General features: G+C 41.9%; 1 protein-coding gene across 1 annotated transcript in view; it reads right to left on the bottom strand.

The window, feature by feature from the left end:
• REV3L (REV3 like, DNA directed polymerase zeta catalytic subunit) overlaps nt 1-24,125 on the bottom strand; it is a 2,860,434-nt gene that overhangs the window by 749,784 nt on the left and 2,086,525 nt on the right. Inside the window, exon 22 of the mRNA XM_044062729.1 lies at nt 14,267-14,408. Within this exon, the coding sequence (XP_043918664.1) occupies nt 14,267-14,408 (142 nt within the window). The remainder of the gene's footprint in view (nt 1-14,266; nt 14,409-24,125) is intronic.

Below are 24,125 nucleotides of genomic sequence, written 5' to 3'. Positions count from 1 at the left end.
TCTTCTTTCTGTTTATAGCTTATTTATGGCTGGGGTCCACCAGACTGGTCTCCTGTTTTTGGAGGAGTGAGTCTCGGTTTTACTTGGGATGGCACGATCCATGCATTCCTGTAGGTGCTCATAGAGCGCATTTGTAAAAGATTCTGCGGTTTGGGTAGCATTTTCCATACGCCCGGGGGCTTTGAAACTTTCCACCTCGGTCCTGAGAAGTGTGAAGTTCACTTTTGAAAAATTTTTCACAGTGGTTTCCTTGGCTGGGGGTGGGGTCAGGATGTGGATGTCCATTGTGAATAGTTTATGGTCTGATCTTACCAACAAGGGGGGTTTACCTCTGGTGTGGAACAGTGAGCCCCCATGTTGGTGATGACCAAGTCCAATATGTTATCCCCTCTTGCGGGAGTGGTGACCAGTTGTTCCATGGGATTTGAGTTTATAAACTCCAGGAACCATTGGGCGGAAGAGTTGGGACTTGAGTAGTTTTCCCAGTCAATGTTTGGGTAGTTGAAATCCCTCAATATCATGGTGTTTGGTGAGACCTTCATATTCTCCAATGTTCTCAGGAATGCAGAGTGGGGGTCCTGAGACAAGGTGAGTGATCTGTAGTAGGCTACAAACTGAAAAGCAGTTTTACGTACTGTTAGTTGCACATGGATGGTTTCCACTGCCTCGTGCAGTGCCACTAACCTGGAGGTATGGGTATCCTTGATGAAAATGGATACTCCCCCGCCTTTAGTATTTCAGTCCGAGTTCTAGGCCGAAAAGAATGGTACGAGTTGAATCCTGGTAATGCTGGGGTGCTCTCTGCGCCTTGAACCAGGTTTCTGTTACTGCACAGATATCGATTTTCTCCATACTGAGGAGTGCCTCGAGTGTGTGCATCTTGAGGTTTAGACTTCTGGCATTGAGTAGCATTACCCTTAGTTTTTTGTTTCTGGTATTGTCTATGGAGGTGGGTTTGTCTTTTGAGCCTTGCCTAAAAAAGGCACTATGGGGGTGGCAAGAGCCTTAGCCAGTATTCGAAAGCCTAAGGGTGACAGGTGCAAGCCATCCCTGGCGAAGCAACGTGGCTTGTCAAGCATGTTATCCCAGGTTGACAGACACTGGATCCCCTCTGAATGACACCAATAGCTTAGCCAATTGTTAAAATTGATCATTTTGTCTTTATACTGTGGCATCATTCTTGGTGAGGGCAAGATGCTACTCAGGGTCAGGGTCATACTGGCCTGGGCTACATGATCAGAGAGCTCCTCTATGTCTCTTTTCATGTAGTCCAGGGAGGTATGTCTCAGGTCATTCACACCAACATGGACAATGACAGAGTCATATTTGTACCTGCTGTGGAGTGACCTGAGTGCTTGTGTTATGTGGCGGATCCTGGCACCCGACAGGCAGAGTGACCTTCTCCTTGTTCAGTTTGGTGAGTGGGACGTCAGTGTGCCTGACAATAGAGTCTCCAATTACTAGTGCATTAGGTGTGTTATTTAGCCTTAGGGGCTGCGACTGCATGGCACACTGACTTCGTGAAGTATGTGATATGATACGTGAAAGTTGTTGTGGGGTAGCGGTTACTTGGATGTCTGCTTTGGAGGTCTCTGTTGCTTTGGCAGATTTTTATTTAGAGCCTCCGAGTATGTTTTTGTGAGTTTATGTGTCTTGTTTGCTGGTGCGATTGGTCTATGTGAGACTGGTTGTGTGGTGCGAGTAGTTTCCTTCTCCTCCTGACTGACTGTGCCAGTCTTGGGTTGAAAGAGCTCGACCTCCGGTTTGTCTGTATAGTTGCATCTCTCACATATATTTGAGTTTGTTGGAAGGAGGAGAGGGTTGCCTGTGTACATAAGGCAATTGTAACATTGCCTCAAGATTCCCAGATTCACCAGCTGGACTGGAGAGTATACCTGAAACTGCACTTTGGGCATGCCTGGATGGTTTAAAGAACTGATTTATTGATTGTCCGGACTGGACGAATAGGGAGCCTTGTACTTCTGGACAGTATAAGGGGGTGTAGTGCTAAAGTTTGTTAGTGTTTACTGAGAAATTTGAGCAAGTGCTGGGCTGTAGAATGAAGGTTGAGTGCTTATTTTGAGAGTTTGACTAGTTCTAAGGATAAAATTGAAGAGCAGACTTTGTGGAGCCGGGAATAGTTTAAAACTGCTTAAACGGCATGCGCAAAATCGCGCAAATGTGGGTTTTAAGGCAGGGAGCTTGAAAGAGATAGGAATTAGCCCAAAATGGCCAATAGACTACTAGTTGCTGGGCTGAGACCACTCCTCCAGGGACAGATAGGCTGCTCAAAGCTCCCCACTCTCACTGGTGAGCAGAGAAGCTTCCTCCTATCCAAGTAAGGATATGGGCAACACAGGAACTTATACCACAGCCCAGGATTCAGCAAAACCTGAAATCTGGACTACTCTAGTTCAGAAAAGGAGGGAAACAAGTTTTTTTTTTTTTTTTTTACAACAGAAACAGCAGTAACTTAACAGAAAAGACTGTAAATGCTTTAAGCAGGCTAGCGTACTTGAGTGTGTAGCAGCCTACAAACAGTTAATCGCAAAAACGACTTTAGGAAGTGCAGAACAGGAAAAATACAAAAATAATGCATTTTAAATCTTTAGAACAGCTAGAAACCCGCTTTTCGGCAAGAAAATGCAGTCTCAAGAAAAATAGCAGAGAAAAAATACTTAAATCTGTTCAAAGTCTCTCTTTTGTCTCTCTGCTGCTTGTAGCACTCTGCAGGACACCACGAGGAGCTGTGCTGAGTTGAATACAAGTGCAAAACCGCGCAAATGTGGGTTTTAAGGCAGGGAGCTTGAAAGAGATAGGAATTAGCCCAAAACTACAAATAGACTACTAGTTGTTGGGCTGAGACCACTCCTCCAGGGACAGATAGGCTGCTCAAAGCTCCCCACTCTCACTGGTGAACAGAGAAGCTTCCTCCTATCCAAGTAAGGATATGGGCAACACAGGAACTTATACCACAGCCCAGGATTCAGCAAAACCTGGAATCTGGACTACTCTAATTCAGAAAAGGCGGGAAACAAGGATTTTTTTTGTTTTTTTACAACAGAAACAGCAGTAACTTAACAGAAAACACTGTAAATGCTTTAAACAGACTAGTGATGGAAACACTCAAGTATGTTTTTCAGACATATGAGGGACACCACAGAGATACAAGGGGAACAAACAAACTCCAAACAGACACTGGTGACTCTTACAATGGAAATAACTACATTTTTTAAAGCAGATTTTTCCTCACAAGACGAAACTGCAGATAAAACATTCCTCATACTTTCAAAATTAGTCAGAGCAAACTTTAACATACAAGTCTGACAATTCAAAATTCTGAAAATCAAAGTTGCAGAAGCATGTACTTTTTTCCCCATACTCCTCAATAATTTTGCCATCTTTATCAGAAAAAAGTACAACTGGAATTAACTAAATGTTTAGCAGCAGAAGGTTTAACTAAAGCTATAGCTGCATTGGCAGGTATGAGAAGACTATAAAAACAAAAGGCTGAGGAACTTTATACATTGTATATTCCTTTTAAGGGGCAGCTGGCTGACTACATGGAAAACTGAACACAGTAATGCACACATCCTCCAAAGTTGACAGAACTAGAGGAATGGTTGAAGGTTCTAGAAATTAATTCTTTAACAGCTCATAGTATTTCTTGAGGGACTGATAAACCTCAGAATTCTCCTAAGGAAAATACTGGAATATTCTAGAAATATTCTCAGAAAAAAGACCCCCCCCCCAAGACAAAGTCTGAATTGGAAATCTGAGGAGAAAACCCTGTATTTGTCCCTTCTTCTTCCTATCCTGATTCAGAATCTTGAATCTCTTAGGAAAAGAGATTTCCCTCTTTCGTTTACCACAAACTACTTTATAAGAAGGATCACTAGCTTCAAAAAAAAACATGAGCTACACCCACTAAACTACTCCTGTCTATGAAAATTTGAGGAGGAGGAGTAGATACATGTTTAGTTTTTAGTTTCTTTTGACAGGAAAAAAGGGGACAACTGTACTAATGGCAGCAGCAGCAGCTTCGCCACGGATCAGCACAACATTATGACATAACAGGGAAGCCTTCTCTGTTCCCTCTCCCAGGATCAATAAGAGTTAGCTCTTCCTTGCCCTCTGAAGGGACCCCAACAGCTGCAGAGAACGTGGCTAACCCCAGTCCATAGTGGCTGTAGGTGTTACACCAGAGGGATCTGAGGTACAACTAATGGCCACAGCAGAGCTAATCACCTGCAGCTAAGGCAAACTGCTAGCCTCCTGAGATGGCAAAAGCTGTTTAACTTTTTCCTTTTGTGGCTGGAAGGAGGACCAACCATGGGGTAAACAAGCAGCAAAAGTCAGTCAAATAATCTTTAAAAGTCACTTTTTCATATATAAACAGATTAAAAAGCACATTAAAACACTTTACCAGACTCCAAAAGTAAAATAAACATATTTTTTCTGAGAAATAAAAGTTTTTCAATTACTTTGAACAACTTTTAAAACTAAAAGGAAAAAAGAGCTCTTGTTTAAAAATATGATACATTCCCCTGACACTCCATTAAAACAAACTCCTAGCTTTAAAATAACTTACTTGAACAGGAAAGTGTTATTAAACAACCTTTTTTTTTTTAAATAGAAGTTTTTTCCCCCAGGGAAACTTTATTTGCTTAGTAAATGAACAGCTCAAGTCAACGGTCGATCCTTGAAAGATTCAGAGGAGTGTACTCTTTGGTGTAAGGAAAGCTCTGAAGGGCTTGGTGCCCAAACCTGTCTTTTTAGTCAGTTCTGACTTTCAATTTGGACATGTGGAAGGTTCCCTGAAGCTTTGAAAGCTGGCTGGCTGTTGTATCCTATGCAGGATATAACCCATAAGACAAGGACTACTGCAGCAGTGATTGATATGATGAACACTGTACTTTTAGTTTAGCACCCAGCTGTTTGTTAAGCACTGAATGAATGAAGGAATGCAACAGAATCTGAAAGCTATCTGATTAGAATCACTCTGAAGACTTTAGTTCTTAGTCTTGATGGGTAAAAGGACACAGAGTCGGCTGATTTTATGCAAGCGTTTTTCCAGTGAAGATGGAATCAAAGTTGTCAGGGAACAGAGTATGCAACACATTTTTCCTTTGTTTGCATAATTTAGGGAAAAAAAACACAGTAGGAACATGGCTTTGTTTACGGCTCTTCAGAAGCAACCTTAAAAATAAAGGTATGATTTGGTCTGAGGGCGGCTCTGTCTTTACGGAAAATTAGATATGGAGGTTTGTAAGATAAGGCATGAAAGGCTAATAAATTCCCCATTTATTATTCTTCCTTAACGATCCTTGCTCCCTTTTCCTTTCTCCAATTTCTCCCCTCAACTCTTTACTACTTTAAATCTCTTATCTGTTTGACCTATTTACTACTCCAGACCCTTCTTCTATCTATACTATCTCCCAACTATAACTCAAAAATTTTACTTCTGCAATCTTAAACTCTATGCTTTTTTCTCCTCTAGACATGTCCCACCTGTCATTTCTATTTAAAACCATCTAACCTGTTCTCTTATATTCTTAAATCACCATACTCAAATGTGTTCCGCGGTGGTGCAGTGGTAGCGTTGTTGCCTCACAGCAAGAGGTTCTCCCATTTGATTCTCAGCTGGAGTGCAGGGAGTGCCTTCTGTGTGGAGTATGCATGTCCTCCCCGCGGTTGAAAGGCATTCTGAAAGACATGCATGACTGGGCATGCCTTCATTGAAGGTTGGGTGTCGATCTGGCAACTCGGCACCGTAAAAACCTACTGCCAATCATTAGCGGACTGGAGTTCCGCTGTGGTGACCCCTAACCGGGAAAAGCCAAAAGACAAACAACAACAACAACCATACTCAAATGTACTCAACTCTTCAGTTTCTGTTATGTCTTTCGGCTTTTCCCGGTTAGGGGTCGCCACAGCGGAACTCCGGTCCGCTAATGATTGGCAGGAGATTTTTACGTGCCGAGTTGCCAGCCCTGATGCACAACCTTCAATGAAGGTACGCCCATTCATGGATGTCTCCACACAGAAGATGCTCTAGCTGAGTATTGAACAGGATGTCTTACTATGAGGCGACAACGCTACCACAGCACCACCACCGCAGTGTATAAAGATAAAAAATGACAATTGATAAAAAGTATATTAAGTGATAATAAGTTACAATAAATTTTAAAAGCATTAAATTGACAATAAGAAAAACAAAAATAAAAATCTTTGAGACTGAAGAGTACTCAACTCTTCAGTCTGAAAGATTTTTTATTTTTGTTTTTCTTATTGTCAATTTAATGCTTTTAAAATTTATTGTAACTTATTGTCACCTAATACACTATTTTTATCAATTGTCATTTTTTCATCTTTATTCAAGGAGTGTATTTAGTAACTGTCATTATCATTTTAAAAATTACTGTATTTATTGCAGCTTTTTCCTCCAGGCCTCTGCTGAAAATGGGATCTGTGCCCAGTCAGAGTTTCCCAGCAAACAAATGTGAAATAAATAAATAAATTCAAATATTCATTTCACTGATGTAATGTTTTCCAATTCAGGTGTTTTACTGTACGTCTTGAAGCATGCTAAAAAAGGGACTGAGAAAGAGCATGAAGTACAACATAAGATGGCATGGTAGAGTGGGGCCCCTGATGGAAGAGGAATGTGCCTTTTAAAAAGGTCTTATAAATCTTTAGGAAGCCAGCAAATTTGAATTAATGCCTTGATAAAAGTTTGAAACCGTTGTTAGCTGAATCTTAATAACTGAATAGCTGGAAATGAAGTCAAATAAATTAGCTAGAACTGCAGAATTGAGGGAACTGGGGCTGAAAATGGCTCCAGTACTTGGTGCACTACCCAGACAGAAAACCTTTTCCATTTACTCTTGTATAATTTTCTTGTAGATTGCTGCTGAGAGGTAGACAGAATCTGAACGACTTTGGTAAGTAGGATACGGTTAGTGGCCATCACTAGAACTGAGAAACAATGTGATTAGCTTGAGGAAACTGATGTCTATGTGAGGATGGACAGATCAGTGGGCTAGGAAATCTGGCTAAGGATCCAGTAACCACAGATGTCAACATTAAGCGAGGTCAGGGCACTGGGAACCAAGTATGTCTGAGCCCGAATATTGTTATGACAATAACTTTTGCTTCCACAAAGCAGCTTTGTGCAGAAACTTTATCAGTACTAAAATGGGGGAAATGCATACAGTAGACCAGGTGGCCAAGGGTGGACCACAGTATCCCTGGGTGTCTGTCCCTGTGGAGGGATGAGGGGAAAGTAGTCACTGCATTTTGTGCTGGTCAGAAAGGAAACAGGTCATGGTAAGGCTGGCCCTAGTTCTATTGTGGGGTTGAGAGACCACCTGTAAGGCATCAGGATTCCGGAACAGAGTCTGTTCACTAAAAGGCTGGTCTAATCTGGAATGTGCTTGCTTTCAGAAAATTTTGTGAAGATTCTGCTCACTGACATACTCTCATGGCCTCTGGATATAAGGGGTATGATCGGGTTCCTCGTTTTTGTTGTTGTAGTAGTACTACACAACTGAAGTGTTGTCAGACTGTACCAAAATCACACCTTTGGAAATTAAGGCCTGCAATGGCTGCAAGTCGAGGTGGAACATCCTAATCTTCAGTATATTGATGTAAAGCTAAACATCTTGATATGGCCACATTCCTTGGACTTCTCTTCCTTCAAAATGACTTCCCATCCTCGAGAAGAAGCATCTGTGGGAGCAGAACAGCCACTGAAAATCCAAACGTAATGTAATGGAACCATAAAAGAAAGGCACAGTCTTCAAGCAAAAAGAGAGTGAGTATACATGGGGTGAGGGAAGTTGCATTGTATTTGTACTCCTTGAAGGGTTAACAGCTGAGGTGCTAGAGCGTGTGAAAATAGAATGCACTTTTTTTGCTTGAAGACTGTGCCTTCCTTATGTGGTTGCATCCGTGGGAACAGAGGCTGACAGAAAATGTAAAACAATAGATGGCCTTGCATACACCAAGGGAGAATGAATGATTAGCTAAGTTTAGAAAACCATGGACAGTATGACAGGAAAATGAAGCGCTTGAGTGGACTGGGACCACTGTACTGGACTGTCTACTGGAGAACACTCATTTGATATCTGACATTAGGAACTACAGTAATAGCTGCTGCTATTGTGCCCAGTGTTTGCACTACTACAGAGGCCAATGGGGATTCCTGTTGAAGGAGGTATGTGACTTGACATCTGAGGGAAAGGAGCCTTTGAGTAAGGATTCTTGCAATTTCTGTTCTAGTTTCACCATGGCAATCTATGACGTAACAGCGGGTTAGCTCCAAGTCTGACTTTTTCAAACTTACTGATATACCCAAGAAATGACACAAATGAAGCAAGTAATCTCTTGCTGAAAGAACGTACTTTCAAGCAAGGAATCAAACATTGAGATATGGGAACACCTGGAATCCTTTCAGCCGGAGATGGGAGTGCAAGTATCGACATACACTTGGTAAACATCTGGGAGGGGCTGTAGCAAAACCAAAGGGCAAGGATTGGAAATGGTAATGACTGGCTCACAACTGGAAGTGAAGGAACCTTATGAACTGCTTCACAGTTCTGATGTGGAGGTAAGCATCCTGAATGTTTATCAAGCACATCCAATCCCACTCCTCTAGGTACAGAAGGACAACTGCACCATGACCATCCAGAATATAACTATAATTATATATAACTAGCAGCACCTTCCAAGCTTACAGAACATGCATCTTATTAACTTCCATCAAAGTTAGTTCTGTTTATACATACAGATACACAAACACATGAAACTTATAGGTGATCCAAATCCATCCTCTCTAACTTGTACGACTTATACCAAAGGTGCAAGTCTGCCTGGCACCAAAATCTTTTACAGGTTTTAGCTCCCCCAATTCTTTAAGCCTACTTTCTTTTTGAGATAGCATTTTGAAGCAAAGACAGCCCTTGGAGGGCAGCTATAGCAGATCTTAGAAGAGCAACCACAGGAAAGAGGGATGCCCCTCCAAAGAACAGGTAAGCCATCTTACGGGATGAAGAAAATTGCCTTGCTTTCTACCACCTGACTTTCATTCAAGTGGACAATCTCATGGAGGATTCCCATCTGGGAAAGAATGGGCTGTAAGGCTCTCACCTGCCTGGGAATCCATGGTTCCCACAGGCACAGAATTAACAGACCAACTCGTTAACAGGTGGAGGACCCAATGCACTCAGTTCTGCATGGGTGCAAAAAAAAAGAAAATCAACTGCCTTTGAATATCAAGGCAATGTAGAAGGTACTTCCTATGGTATATATCTGGAAAAAAGGATTAGGATGTGGAGAAATAATTTTAAGTTTGCCTTCACAGCCACTTTTGGCATAAACAAGGGATTATTTCATAGTGCTCCATTTTCCTTACATGGAGTCAAATATGGAGAATTGATATTCAGTGCCTGAAGTTCAGGCATTTGCCTCGCAGAGCTGACTGCCACAAAAAAACAGAACATTTTCTAAGAAAGAAGTTTTAATTATGCTGAAGAGGCTGTTTCAAAAGAAAATAAGGTAAGTTTATGTAGTACAAAATTCAGCTTCCACAAAGGCAGCAGATAACTTTAATGAAGGCCTAATAAGAAAGCTTCTGTTCAGGAAAGCTTTGAATATATTCAACAAAGGTCCTGCTGAAAATTTAATATAGCCAGAGATGGACTTTACAGAGAAAAAGCTGAAACTAGACTTGAATATTTGGGTAGATAATCCAGTATAGCAGGAACAGGGCCCGAAAAAGGATCCAAGCACCTGGTGGCAATCCATGCAACAAATCTATGCCACTTGCCTTTATATATTTTCCTTATATTGGGGTTCTGGGCAGAGTTAAGGATTTTAACATCCTGATGGGGTAAACAGCATTCCTGGCAATCACTGGAAGTAAAGGAAACCATGCAGTCAGCTTGAGGGAATGAAGGACTGGGTGAGGCCTCCTGAGCAGATGACGGAGAGGGGGTATCAACTGTAATAGATGCAGAGGCTTCTTCATAAGATGAGGCCACAATAGGGGAACATGATCAGGCAAAGTCACAGAGGCTGTATGAGAATGAACTTGCATTTGTTGGCTTTGGTTTTCTGAATTAATTTAGGAATGAAGGAAATAGACTCACGAGTCCCTCGGGCCAATTCCAGACTAGTGCATTCCTGACTAGCTGCCCCAGAGGTGGAATAAGGCAAAAATAAGTCACTGCAATTGGGAGATGGTCGGATATGCAAAAATACTGCAGAAATATTTCCTCCAGTGATGGCACATTCTCTGCACTAGAGACAAATTTAAGGGCCATGCATGAGGCAACAGAGGACAAATAGCTGAGCCTGTTCCCTAGAAAAAGGGCTCAACCAAAGAAGTTAGTTGTAATCAAAAATCTTTAACAACACAGAGCATTCCCATACTCTCCGAGCCTCTCTGCAAAAGGGATATGATCAAGTTCCTCCCTGCTTGTTTATGTACTAGACTACAGCCATGCTATCAGTGTGAATGACTATGGCACACTGTGGGAAGAGTCTTGTATGGCTTGCCCAATAAAATTACTGCTTTCATCTCCAACATGTTTATGCACAACTTGGACTCTGTTTATGATGAGGCTTAATTCTGTACTGTGCTGTTTTGAGGAGAAGTGAAATGGACTGTTCAAAGAGAGGTCAGTTGTGTGCATTTACCAATACTGCCGAGTTTTGCAACCACTGGAAATTCAGGATCCAAAATCTGGCACCATTCAGATCTGAAGGTTAGTCTTTTAAGTTTAACCCTACATGCAGTACTAAAAATATGGTAGCTACCACAAGGTTTAATGACTTGAGACATAACTGAATCAGCACCACAGTCTGCTGATGGATACAGATGAATGTCTAAAAAGAGCAATTCTCTCATAAGGTAATTTATTTCCACAATTCTGTGCATCCGGGTAACATCCTATGAATGCCAGATACTGAAAGGTCTTCAATTGTGATTCTGTGGGTCTATATTACATGAACGAGCGATCAAAATGTCGAGTACAAGATACTAGACATACTTTGATCGAACGTTCATGTAATCGGAACCTCCAAATGTTGAAATTTTTTTTGTATGAATTGGTTGTATGTGTGTGTGTGTTGCATGTTTGGAGTGGGACAAAAAAACTTTCGATTTTGTTTTTTTCAGTGTTTTTGGGTTTCGATGACATGATCGAGCGATCAAAGTATGTTGAGCATGTTGTACACGACATTTTGATCGTTTGTTGATGTAATATAGACCTGATTTTGCATAGATCACTGATGTGCCGTGTGACTAGAATATGAGCAGTAAAGACTGAAATGTGAGCAGTAAATAGTGCCATGCTTTCAGTATACTTTCTTGCGTTTATGCAGTGAGTTCAGGAGCCAGTCATCCAAGTAAGGAAAGACTTCTTCATAGGTTCATAGGTTGGTACTAGGCTATCAGCCCTAGGGCCTACACAAGCCTAGCCATAACAATTCCCTGGCTATTTCTTCCCACATTATTTCTGTTGCTTGTAAACTCTGGTGGGCCATCACCGTGGCCATACATTTGGTGAACACAGTGGGGGTTGTGGTCAGACCGTAGATAAGACTATAACTGCTAATGACTTGATTCCTGCCAACTACAGTAGACGCCTCCTCATCTCTACAACTATTTTGATGTGGGGTTAAGCATTATGAATTCCTAGAGACCACATTCAGTTAATGTTGGATAGGCAAGGGAGAACTGCTTGCACTGACTGCATCGTGATTTGTGTTTGGGGACAAACTTGTTTAAACACTTAGATATAAAATGGGTCTTATGTCTTTTGTTTTCTTCAGAACCAAAGAAGAAACCTGAATAATATTCACAGCCACTCCAATCTAGTGGACCCTCTGAATGACTAACTTTGAATGAGGAAGTTATAACTCTTTTTGTGCTGCTCTCCTTTAATGGAGTGGGATGCTATGCAGTAGAAAGACTGCTGTTTTGGAGAGGGTATGGAATGTTTTTATCCACACAGCCTGAATGATGGTTGCCTGCGCAAAAAGACAGGGACACAGACGAGCTTCTCCCCAAATGCCTCCAGAGAGGTGCAACTGGGCAAGACATCATGGCTCTTTTGGGATCATTTTACATAGAGATTGTTGTCCAATAATGTTTCTAAAGCAATTTTCACCCAGACAGCACAAAATCTGTCTCACTAATTTGAAATCCTAAGAGATCTAGAAATTGCATACTGTACATTATGTCCTCTGAGAAATGTTCCTCTGAGTAGCCGTGCAATACCCAGTAGTATAACACGGGGAAAATGTAAGCAACTCTCAGCCTTAGAACTGTAATGGATGGGTCCAAACATTTTGTGAAGACTCCAGAGGTTACGTCTAGACTGAATGGGAAAAACTACAAATGAAGTGATCTTTGCAGACCACAAAAGAAGGTGAACCTTATGTCTGGTGGAAAGACAGGAAAATACCAGAAGGCATCCCTGAAGTTTCCTATCATTCTGTGACACTGAGGAATGAGGCTAATCAGAGACTAAATAGTAACCATGGTGAACTCTAGCACCCTCAAGCCTATGGTTAGGTTCAAGAGAACAAAAAATGATATCCATTCTTCTTTCTTGGGGACAGAAAGAAATTAGAATAATAATCTGATCCTGTGAAGTGACAAATACATTCTCTACAACCTTTTCTTACTACCATTGTCTCTAAAAGAGGCAGCATGGGCTTGAACTACTAAGGACATTGTGCTTGGGGCAGGAACCAAGAAAACCTTTAAATTGTGCCTTGCTTGAAATGTATCCTCCAAAAACAACAAGATTCCTTTTTCAATTTGCTTCAAACAGTACACTTGTGTCCTCCACAGATGACAATGGCAGAATGGGCAAACAACTAGTTGTAGGTGATGCAACATTTCCTGTGTCAAGGAAAGGAGCAATTTAACTGCAAAATACTTGCCTACATCTGAAGACAATGATCAATGACACATTTGATTCCTTTGAGCCATGGAATCCAAACATTAGAGCATGTGTCTACTTTCATGGTGCATGGACCACAAGCAATATAAATAAAAATGAAAAAATTCACCACTTGAAAATACCACAGTGTTTATATAACTAACATGAACACACTCCACAATAAGTGGTAAAAGGCATCTATTTTGCTGTTGTAAATAAACTATCATCCCTTTTCTTATTTCCTCATTCTGAGACAGTACTACCTTGCCTTTATTTAGCTATTCATCTTGCACAACCTTATTTTCAAGCCTACTGCCTGCCCTGCACTAGCCAATCTAGTCACACCTTACACACCAAATCGATCCTTACGATCAGAAGACAAAAATCTCTTAGCTATCTCAAAACCTACAAGAAAACCTTGTCACTCTCTGTATTCATACTCTGTCTCTATACATTGGAATTCACTACCTCTAGCTACCAGGTTTATGCCTGGCCTAACCCATTTCAAAGCCTCTTTAAAAAAATCATCTCAAAAATACATGGCACTGCTCCTGCATAAAGCCTGCCTAATGCTCAGGTCTTCCTCTTCTCTCACATTTCAATCCCTCAGAGACTGCAAGATCCTAAAGCTCTTCTAACTCCTTCTCTGCTTCTATACCATATCCATAAGCTACTGCTCAGGCTTTATTGCTTCTATTCTTCTTAACTCTCTCTCGCTATATGTCTCCATCACTAACTTTCTGGCTGCTATTTCTACATCATGTATGATGACAGTGACTATTATCGTCTGTAATGTTTTAACTGTATAGAATTGTTTAGATGTGTAGTAATATATTACAACATCTTGTTCTTTCAACTTACTTTTTTGTACAGTATTTCTAATGTAATCTTTACTGTATTGGATTATACTGTATTTGTATTGTACTGTATGTGGAGCTTTTCTCCCTGGGCCTCTGCTGAAAATGTGTTCTGTAGACCCAGTCAGACCACTCCGGTACACAAATGTCAAATTAAATTAAACATGTCAGATGCTTAAAAAACAATGAAAAACTGGTAACGATGAATGATAAGCATTTGGTGATCTGAGAGCTACAAAAACACAAAGGCGTGTATTCTTTTACGCACAACTTTCTTGAATTTGGCAACTCTGTCAGCACTATTTTTTATTATCAAACTTGGGAAAGACGCCTGCAATTTAGTAGTCTTCAAAATATCACAATTCTGGTATAATTCACAGATTTACAAGCAGAATTAGTGCAACAAGTCAAAAGCTTAATAATTTAAGTGCTTCACAGCAAGTCAATGTTTACCTGGGATCCTCTTGTTAATACATGGTAAAACTGTATCCCAAAAACCCGTGCTAGTTCACTAGTTCGTCCTACAAGATCTAGTTTTTCCAGCAATCTGAGATTCCCCTGCACACGATTTAAGTAATAGTCAACCATCTTCCACCTGCAAATAAGAAACACAATATGCAATAAAGGGCATGCGTTACACAGGAGGGCATTTGTGAAGGTTAGGTTATTAACATTTGGTTCTATTTTTACCATTAGAATACGATAATTTCATGAACGCACTACTTATAAAGTTAAACTTTGATTTACCTATTTCCAATAATAATACTTAACATATCATAGATCAACAAGGAGCATATGACTATGTTAATCCCTTTAAAGAAATCAGTTATTTTTCTTAGCTATTGCAAATGATGGAGCAGATAGGTTTTTCTACACAAATCTTTACATATGAACATTGAATGACTGTGATGAAATGACCACCTGACTGTTGCAGCAAAACCTTTCACTAACCTTGCTTCAGCTCTTCTTTTATCCCTCACAGGCATTCCTGAACCCATCCATCTACCCACATTCTACCTCTGCCTTTTGTAATACATGCAAGGTTACAACAATCTACGATGTAGCCACTTCTTTAACGTCAGTCGTGAACAATTCCCCCTTATCTAAAACTCACTTTTCTTCTCAACCACATGAACTCCATTCTTCACACTAGTGAACTACATGGTCAAATCATACCACTTACATTCACAATGTTTTACTGAAGATTACATATTCTTCTTAACCACAACCACATACTCAAAAGCAAATAAAGTGTGATGGTTTGCTGCTTTTTCTTCTTTATAAAGTTTGACAGTTTGCTGCTTTTTACCAAATGTCATAAGACTACCTAAAAATGTGCCAGAAGTCATAGCCTTCCCTATGTCCATATTAATTAATAGGCCTACAGCAGAAAGATACCTCCCATCAGCATGAAAAAAATCCTCCATCATACCACTGCACAAATACTGTACATCTACGAAGTACTCTGTACTTGTATAGAGATTAATAACTACAGACCAATACTGATTCGCACCCCCCTCTCCAAAATTAGAGAAATGTATCCATGTGCAGCTGAAGCAATACCTAACCTCAAATAACCTGTGCTCAGAAACACAACATGGCTTTAGGACACAGCACAGCTCCATTATTGTTCTACTACACTTTACCAATATAATAAGCCAGCACAGAAACAATTGTCTGCTTGTGACAACCATGTTCTTAGACTTGTCAAAGGCATCAGATATGGTCTCACACCAGCAATTGTTCGTTCGACTCTCAATTGGACTCTTACAATATTCCTTGTTGTGGTTTCTTACTTACCTATCTGAAAGGCAACAAGCCGTTAAATGGCAACAAACCTAGTCATCCTTTCAACCAGTTACTACAGGTGTCCCCTCAGGGCTCTATCCTGGGTCCTCTCCTATTGAATATATTTATTAATGTCCTCCACACCCCTAACGGGAACAGACGAAAGAAAAAGAAGATTAATGGCCTCCACACCTCCACTCACCATGCTAGTTTAGTTCAGTACGCAGATGACTCAACATTAATATGTGTGGCCTCAACAATAAATAAGTTCCAAGACATTAAGCAAAAATCTTTCTCCTCTGTAGAAACTGTCACTCGTCCGGTCAGGGTAAAACAGACGAACATTCATGGGTTCAATTCAAGCAGCTTTATTACACACAAATACATCAGAAATGAGGTTTTGTAACAAACTCAAATAAACTTACAAACAGACTGACTACCACACTTAGACATGTTAACACTCTGGCTGTTCTCACAAAATGGCACTGCTGCCTGCACATGCTCAGTATTTATACGCATGTGCTACATCTGGAAATGCTTCTTAAAGGTACAAACACATGTTCTGATCTACAGCTTCCCTCTTTGAGAAATAGTCCTTAAACTAAATGACCGTATTCAATGACATGCAATTTACAGAAATGATCTTTTGACACGCAGTTATACAGAAATAATTATTTGACATGGAATCATACAAAATCAGACACACAGAAAACAACTATGTCCAGGTTGGTGTGCATTTTACATCAGGTCTGGAAATACGACCTGACCATGTAACATAAAAGTCAGAATTGGATCTAGCAACGGGGACCGTCTTCAAGGAATGTTAAACTTTGGGGACATCTGAGGCATCATCAGGAACAGAAATGGATACTGAAACACATTCTTCGATACGAACACTGTCTGGATTGCTCTGAGATCTAGAGTCTGTATCACAGGTACAATGCTGCAATATAGTTTCTGATACAGGAAAATGATGTCTGTGGTTTCTCCTGTACTCTGTACCCTCAGGTTCCATTAAGTAGGATCTCAGCTCAGTACGTCTCTCTCTCTCATTTGACCAATTCGACCAAAGCCTTTCGCCATTTGTATCCTCACTGTCTCTCTTTTTAATGGATGAAGAAATCTGCTCATTTTACCACAACTGGACTTTTGAGAAGAACACTTCTTAAAAAGTTGGGCTTTGATTGCTCTGCTGTTTTTAGCATTAGGCACCAAGAAACTAGAACGGATAGGCAAGGTTGTTCTGGTTTGCCTGGACAGAAGTCTCTGAGCAGGAGAGCCAAGTAGATCATCACGGGGTATATTTTTGAGATTGAGTAAATTCAGGAAGATGTCGGTATTGTCATGCTTTGACCTCTCCAGGAATTGCTTTGCATTCTGTACTGCACGTTCAGCAAGGCCGTTTGACTGTGTATATTCAGGACTGCTACTAACACAGATAAAGTCCCACTATTTAGGAAATCTCTGAAACAACTGACTGGTAAACTGAGAATCCTTGTCAAAAATACCTTTGTGTGGCCTACCATGGACTGACAAATGACGTTTCATCTTAGTAATAACAGCACTGGACGTTAGGTTAGGTAGAAAATTGATCTCAAACCAGTTCGAATAAGAGTCTCCAACAGTAAGTAATGCTGACTTGATGAGCTGAAGTCAGTTACTACTGCTGACCAAGGTAATTCAGGAATTTGGCTTAGCTGAAGTAGATCATTTTGCAAATGTGGTTTAGTACTGTTGCACGCTGAACAAAAAGAAAGTACTTCATCAATGCCTTTTGATAGAGAAGGCCAAAATACTAGTCCTCTCGCCCTTCTTTTGGTAGAATCGGAACCTGGGTGGCCAAGATGCAAAACTGAAAATATTCCTGTTGTAAGGAAGGAGGAACAACAACTTTTGTACCTTTGAAAATTATACCATCTTCCATCAGCATCTCATCTCTGTATGGAAAGTAAGGTTGTACTTTTGGTGGTAAACAGGACTGCTTTGATGGCCATCCTACATTGATGAAGTGGTTGAGCTTTTGCATAACTGGATCAATCTTTGCATGATCTCTCAGCTCATCAAGTCTCGTGGTAGAAAAGGTATGCAATTCAATGACAACAAAGTCAAAATTCTCTGCATCAAGCTATTCTGTGGTATTTTGGGGCAATTTGGATAAGGTATCGGCCAGATAAAAAGGTTTACCCTTTGTATAGACCATTTTGAAATTGTACTTTTGCAATTTGAGCATCATTCTTTGGTAGTCTTGCTGAAGCGGAATGCATAAGTTTTTTAAAATAGTAACTGCAGGTTAATGGTCAGTTGCTATCTGGCTTGCTCGGCCATAAATATAATCATGGAACTTCGAACATGCGACCACAATTGCCAAAAGTTCCTTCTCAATTTGAGCATACTGCACCTCAGTTTGAGTAAGAGTTCTAGATGCACAGGCAACACTTCTGCCCTCTTGAAGAATAACTGCACCAAGACCAAACTTTGAAGCATCACAGGAAAGAACTACTGGTTTGTGGACATCATAGTATTTTAATGTAGGCGGGTTAGCAATTTGCTGTTTGAGGTTATCAAATGCTCTAGGGTGGTGTTCTATGTATGACCATGCAACATTTTTGCGTGTCAGCTCTCTTAAAGATGCTGATAGCTCATTAAAGTCAGGGATAAATTTGCCTAAAAAGTTACCCATACCAAGAAAACGCTGTAAGGCTTGGACACCGTCTGGAGCTAGCATCTCAAGAATGGCTGCTTCTTTAGAAGGATCTGGTCGTAAAGCCTGTACTAGTAAATAAAAAACCTACATAAGTATCTTCTGGTAGTCTGAATTTGCACTTCAGAGGTTTGAGCTTTACATTCACTTCACGCACTCTGTCCAGAACTTTTCTGAGATTTCTGTCATGTTCTGCTTCACCATTACCTCCAACTAGTAAATCATCTACTATTATTGCACATGGGTAGCCTGAAAAAAATTGCTCCATTGCATGCTGAAAGACATCACTGGCAGAAAAAAGTACAGTTTTGTACCTACCATAAATGTAGATGTCCGATAGATATCCAACTGCAGTCCTGACATATGGGTTGTCCTGCCTCAGGCAGCCCTTCGGTCGGCCAGATTCCAAAGTCTGGGTCCGGCGTCGGCCGATGTCGTCCCCTCCCCGACGTCAGAGCGGCTGGAGTATAAAGGCATCAGCCGACGCCATCTTCTTCAGTGTTTCTTGCCCCAGGTGCCCTCCAAGGAAGGCTAAATTTTGTGAATGGATAAACAGATAAAAACCAGACATGCACAAAGTAATAAACAGATACACCATAATATATATCCCCAGCTGATAGGTAAGGGGAGAAAGGACCCAAAAAGGGAAAACAGAGGGGTAGGAGGGAGGGAAAACCTGACTGCAGTTGCATATCTATCGGACATCTACATTTATGGTAGGTACAAAACTGTACTATGTCCTTCAAGAATGCAACTGCAGTCCTGACATATGGGTTGAATACCATAGCCAAGCTGGGGGTGGAAGGACTAAGCAAGGGATGGTGTAGCTAAAAGGCCATGCAGGACTGCCGAAGCAAAGCCTGCTCAGGATCTGGAGTATAATGGCAGGTTGTAGTGTTTGGTAAATGTATGCACGGAGCTCCATGTAGCAGCCTCTAGAATATCTTTTGTAGCCACTCCTCTTAGAAAAGCTGTGGATGTGGCCATAGCTCTGGTGGAGTGTGGTCTAATATTAGCTGGCACACTTTTTCCATGAAAAGAATAACAGAATCTGATGCAGTGTCCAATCCATTTTGAGATAGTTTGTTTGGTGACTGCTTTTCCTTGCACTCCAGCAGCATAGGCTACAAACAGTTGGTCAGACTTCCTGGTGGACTTTGTTCTGTCCAAGTAGTAGCGTAGTTGTCTGTGAATGTCTAAAGTATGCAGCAGCTTTTCCCCTTTATTTTGAGGGTTAGGAAAGAAAGTAAGCAGGTGAATTGCTTGGTTTAGAGACACTCTGGATATCACCTTAGGCATGAATGAAGGATTGGTCCTAAGGGAAACTCTGTCCTGATGAAAGATGAGAAAAGGAGGAACTGCCATGAGGGCCTTTATCTCCGAGACTCTTCTTGCTGAAGTGACTGCCAAAAGGAAAACCGTTTTCCAAGAGAGAAATTGCATTTCTGAAGATGCTGCTGGTTCAAAAGGAGGAAGAGTTATTTTTTCCAAGACGTAATTGAGGTCCCATGCAGGAATTGGTAGCTTCCTTGGAGGTTTGATATTCTTTATGCCTCTTAGAAGCTGTCTTAGCAAGGGATGCGAAAACACAGGTGGATCACAGTTGTAATGTGCTGAGATAGCTGAAGCGTGGATTTTGATGGAAGAGTATGAGAGGCCACTGTGAAACATTTCTGCCAAGTATTCTAATATCTGAGGTATGTTCATCAGTGATGCATCCTGGCCCTTGTTGACATTCCAGATGGTGAATCTCTTCCATTTGGCCGAGTAGGTTTTTCTGGTGGAAGGTCTGCGTGCCTCCAGCAAAATATTCTGAACTTTTTCGGAGAGGGAGTCATGGGTCTGAGTCATGGAACTCTCCAAGCTGTCAGCTTTAAGGTTTGCAGGTTCTGATGAACAGTCTTGTAACTGTGTTGAGTCAGGAGCAGAGGCCATTGAGGCAGGGGCCACGGTTTGGTGTGAGTTATGCTCAGTAGTAGTGGATACCAGTGTTGCCTTGGCCAGTCTGGAGCTATCAAGATTCCTCTTGGTTGTTCTGCCTTGATCTTCAGTAACACCTTGGTGAGCAAAGGTAGAGGAGGGAATGCATAGATTGTTAGAGCATTCCAGCTGAAGGAAAGAGCATCCGTTCTCCAAGCTAGAGGATGGTGTATCCTTGTGCAGAACCTTTCCAGGTGATGATTGAGATGAGATGCAAAGAGGTCTATGTCTGGTCTTCCCCATGCAGATGTTATTTGTGAGAAAATGCGTGGGTGTAACATCCATTCGTGTGGATCCAAGAAATTTCTGCTCAACCTGTCTGCCAGAACATTGTCCTTGCCCGGAACAAACTGGGATTGCAAGTAGATGTTCAGTTTCAGGGACTTTTCCCAAAGAATCACTGTTAGTCTGCAGAGGGGGTAGGAATGAGTGCCCCCTTGTTTGTTTATGTACCACATGACAGTGGTGTTGTCTGTCCTTATTAGCAGATGACCTTGCTGAAGAGATTTTCCAAAGGCTTCTATTGCATGTATCACTGCCAACATCTCTTTTTGATTTATGTGCTGATGCATCTCCATGGGAGTCCATTGCCCTTGAATGCATCTGCCGTCCATGTGCACCCCCCATCCATGGTCTGAGGCGTCTGTTGTAATAGTTTGACTTGTTGGAGGTTTGTTGAAAAGCATGCCTTCGTTTAAGTGACTTGCTTGAGCCCACCACAAACATTCCCTTTGCAGGCATGGTATGAGTGGTATTATGTCTTCTAGGTTGTGGCTGTGTTGCGACCACAAGCTTTTTAGGTACCATTGCAGCTTTCTTATGTGTAGTCTTGCCAGAGGGATTAGAAGAATGCAAGATGCCACGAACCCCAGGGCCTGCAGGGTCTTCCTTGCGGTCAGGTGGGTTAATTTTGCTAGGCCTTTGAAGTAAGCTGTTAAATGCTCTTGTTTCTCCTCTGTGAGGAAAGCCATTTGTAGCTGTGTGTCCAGTTTTGCTCCTAGAAAAATAATCTCTTGGGATGGCAGTAATCTTGACTTTTGAATGTTGACTGTGAATCCCAAGGCCTGCAGCAATTGAATGACGTAATCCAGGTGTTTTATCAAAGTCTGTTTGCTGTCTGCTTGTATTAGGCAGTCGTCCAGGTAAGGGTATATTTGAATCCCCTGGTGTCTGCAATGTGCCACTACTGATGCCAGGCATTTCGTGAATACTCTGGGCGCAGTAGATAAGCCAAACGGCAATGCTGAGAATTGATAGTGCTCTGTTCCTGCAAGAAATCTGAGGTATCTTCTGCAACTGTGTCTGATAGGGACATGCAGGTATGCCTCCTTGAGGTCCAGAGTAACCAGCCAAGACCCCTTGCCCAGCATGGGAAGAAGTTGCTGTAACGTCAGCATCTTGAATTTTGGCACCATGAGAAAAGTGTTTAGGACGGACAAGGACAATATAGGCCTCCATTGTTTTTCTTTTCTTGGAACAAGGAACAGTCTTGAATAAAATCAAAAACACCACGACAGAAGCAGCAATGAGAGGCAAACTTGAAATGATGAAAAAACCAATAGCGTAATAAAATTTAATTCACCGCTTTCGTCCGAAGACTTCATCGTCCTGATGAAGTCTTCGGACGAAAGCGGTGAATTAAATTTTATTACGCTATTGGTTTTTTCATCATTTCAAGTTTGCCTCTCATTGCTGCTTCTGTCGTGGTGTTTTTGGTTTTTTTGTTGACTTGGCTTTTTGCTTGAATAAAATCCCTGGCCTTGTTCCTGAGGAGGAACCTTCTCTATTGCTTTTATTTGTAACAGCTTTGAGACTTCTATGAGTGCCTCTGCCCTTTGATTTTGTGGCAGGTTTGGCATGCCTTGTCCTGTTGGTAAGGTATGGAAGTGGAACCTGTAACCTCTGTCTATTATGTCCAGAATCCAATTGTCCTTTGTTATAATGTGCCAGTTTTTTTGAGAATAGAGATAATTTTCCACCTAGATGTGCTTCTCTTTGAGTCTTGGTAGGCGGAGTGAAAGGTAAGTCATTGTGATTGTCCCTGTGGTGCCGGTGAAGTAACTGTGCCACTTCTCTGATTTTATGGTTGCCATTGGCGTCCCCTGTAGGAGCCTCGGTATTGCCCTCTACCTCGTGCACGTCTGTTCTTTCCCCTTTGAAACTTGTCAGAGTCTGGAAAGGACCAATTCTTTGAAGGCCAATTCCTGCTGAACCTTGGTGGCTGAACCTGGAGGAAATCCTTTACTGTCTGAACTGATTTTGCCTTCCCCTCAACAGATTTCAACACATCCTGAGCATTAGTACCAAAAAACTTCTGTTTATCCAGAGGTGCGTTCAGGAGCTTTACTTTAACATGATCTGGCAGTGGCTGTTCTTTCAACCAAGCATGTCTATGGATAACAGCCCCTGTCATAGCTGCCCTACATGAAGCCTCCAATGCATCATAACCACACTGTAGAAAATGATTACTAACCTGCTGGGTATTATGAACCAAATCCTGCAATGCCTTTCTATCTATAGGCTCAGGAGAGGCTATCTTTTTCTGCAAATCATCCAGTAAATAATCCTGGTACTGAAACATATGAAAAAGGCAGTTAAGTGACCTCATGGCAAGGGTGGAAGAGGTATAAACTTTTTTACCCCATCACTCCAGGGTCCTTGCTTCCCTGTCAGCTGGCAGTGGATTCTTGGCTGAGGAGGTAGCCACTCCTTTGGGGCCCTGTGAAATAGTTTCTAGATCCACAGAGTGGGACTTAAAGAGATGCTTGTGAGTGTCAGGGACCCTGTAATATCTGTCTGGCTTGACAGGAGCAGGAGGGAGAGAATCAGGGGAAGCACTGGAGTCAGAGAAAACATCATTCAGGACATCCAAAACTGGAGGGATAGCTAAAGGTCTATGCTGGGGTAACTTAAGGAAGGTACGTAGACTTTTCCTAGAATCAGAAAATTCCTGACCCTGCCATTTAAAATGTTCCCTCATGGAGTGGAGGACTTCACCGAAAGAAAAATCCTCTGGAGGAGAGGCAGAGGGAATAGATTCCTCAGCATCAGAGTCCTCATAGGCCTGACAGGATTCTTCTTGGGTATCTGAATGCTCTGAATCCCCAGAGGCTTCATCTGAAGAGAGGTTGTCTGCCTGCTCAGTTCTAGGCCTTTTTTCTGCAGGCGGCTGAGAACCTCTGTCTGGGTGAGGCTGAGACCCCCTGATGAGAGAGATTAGATCTGCAGCTAGAGACATAATTTGTCTGTCAGAGGAAGGGGCCTGAGAAGTAGGCTTAGGATGGGCCTTGGCCTGGCTGGCGGCCTTAGCACGTGCAAAGGCCTTGATGGACATGGATACAAGAGGCCTAGCTGCCCCACGTGCAGGGGTAACTTTGTCCACGGGAATGGTGTTGGGTAGATCCAGAACTTCGGTATCCGGAGGAAAATCAACAACCGGCACCGGTGTAGTCTCCGAGACCGAGGGATGAGTTAACGCGGTGTCGTCGGCCTGGAGCGGTTGAATTACCGCTTCCGAAGGGACCGAAGCACTCGCGGAGGGCTTAGGCGTTAAATCGGTAGAAGACGCGGGCCGAGGATGTCGGTCCCGGTCCTTTCGTTTTTTTGGTAGGTTGCGCTGTCGGTTGTTCCAACAGCATGTTGTAAGCGAAGGATTCGCCAAAAAAGTCTTCGGCAAACTCTGCCTGAGAGTGCGCTTATTAAAGCAAGCACAGGCCGAGACGTCGTGGTCTGGGCCCAGGCAAGGGAGGCAGTAAGAATGGAAGTCCTTATGAGGTATTTGTTTACCACAAGACAAACAATTATTAACTTTCTCAATTTGTTCTGACATCGGCTGAGGCAAGA

The sequence above is a fragment of the Protopterus annectens genome, chromosome 2.part1 (assembly GCF_019279795.1).
Source record: "Protopterus annectens isolate FY-2018-M chromosome 2.part1, PAN1.0, whole genome shotgun sequence".
Lineage (NCBI taxonomy): Eukaryota > Metazoa > Chordata > Ceratodontiformes > Protopteridae > Protopterus > Protopterus annectens.
This window is presented reverse-complemented; position numbering and strand designations above follow the sequence as displayed.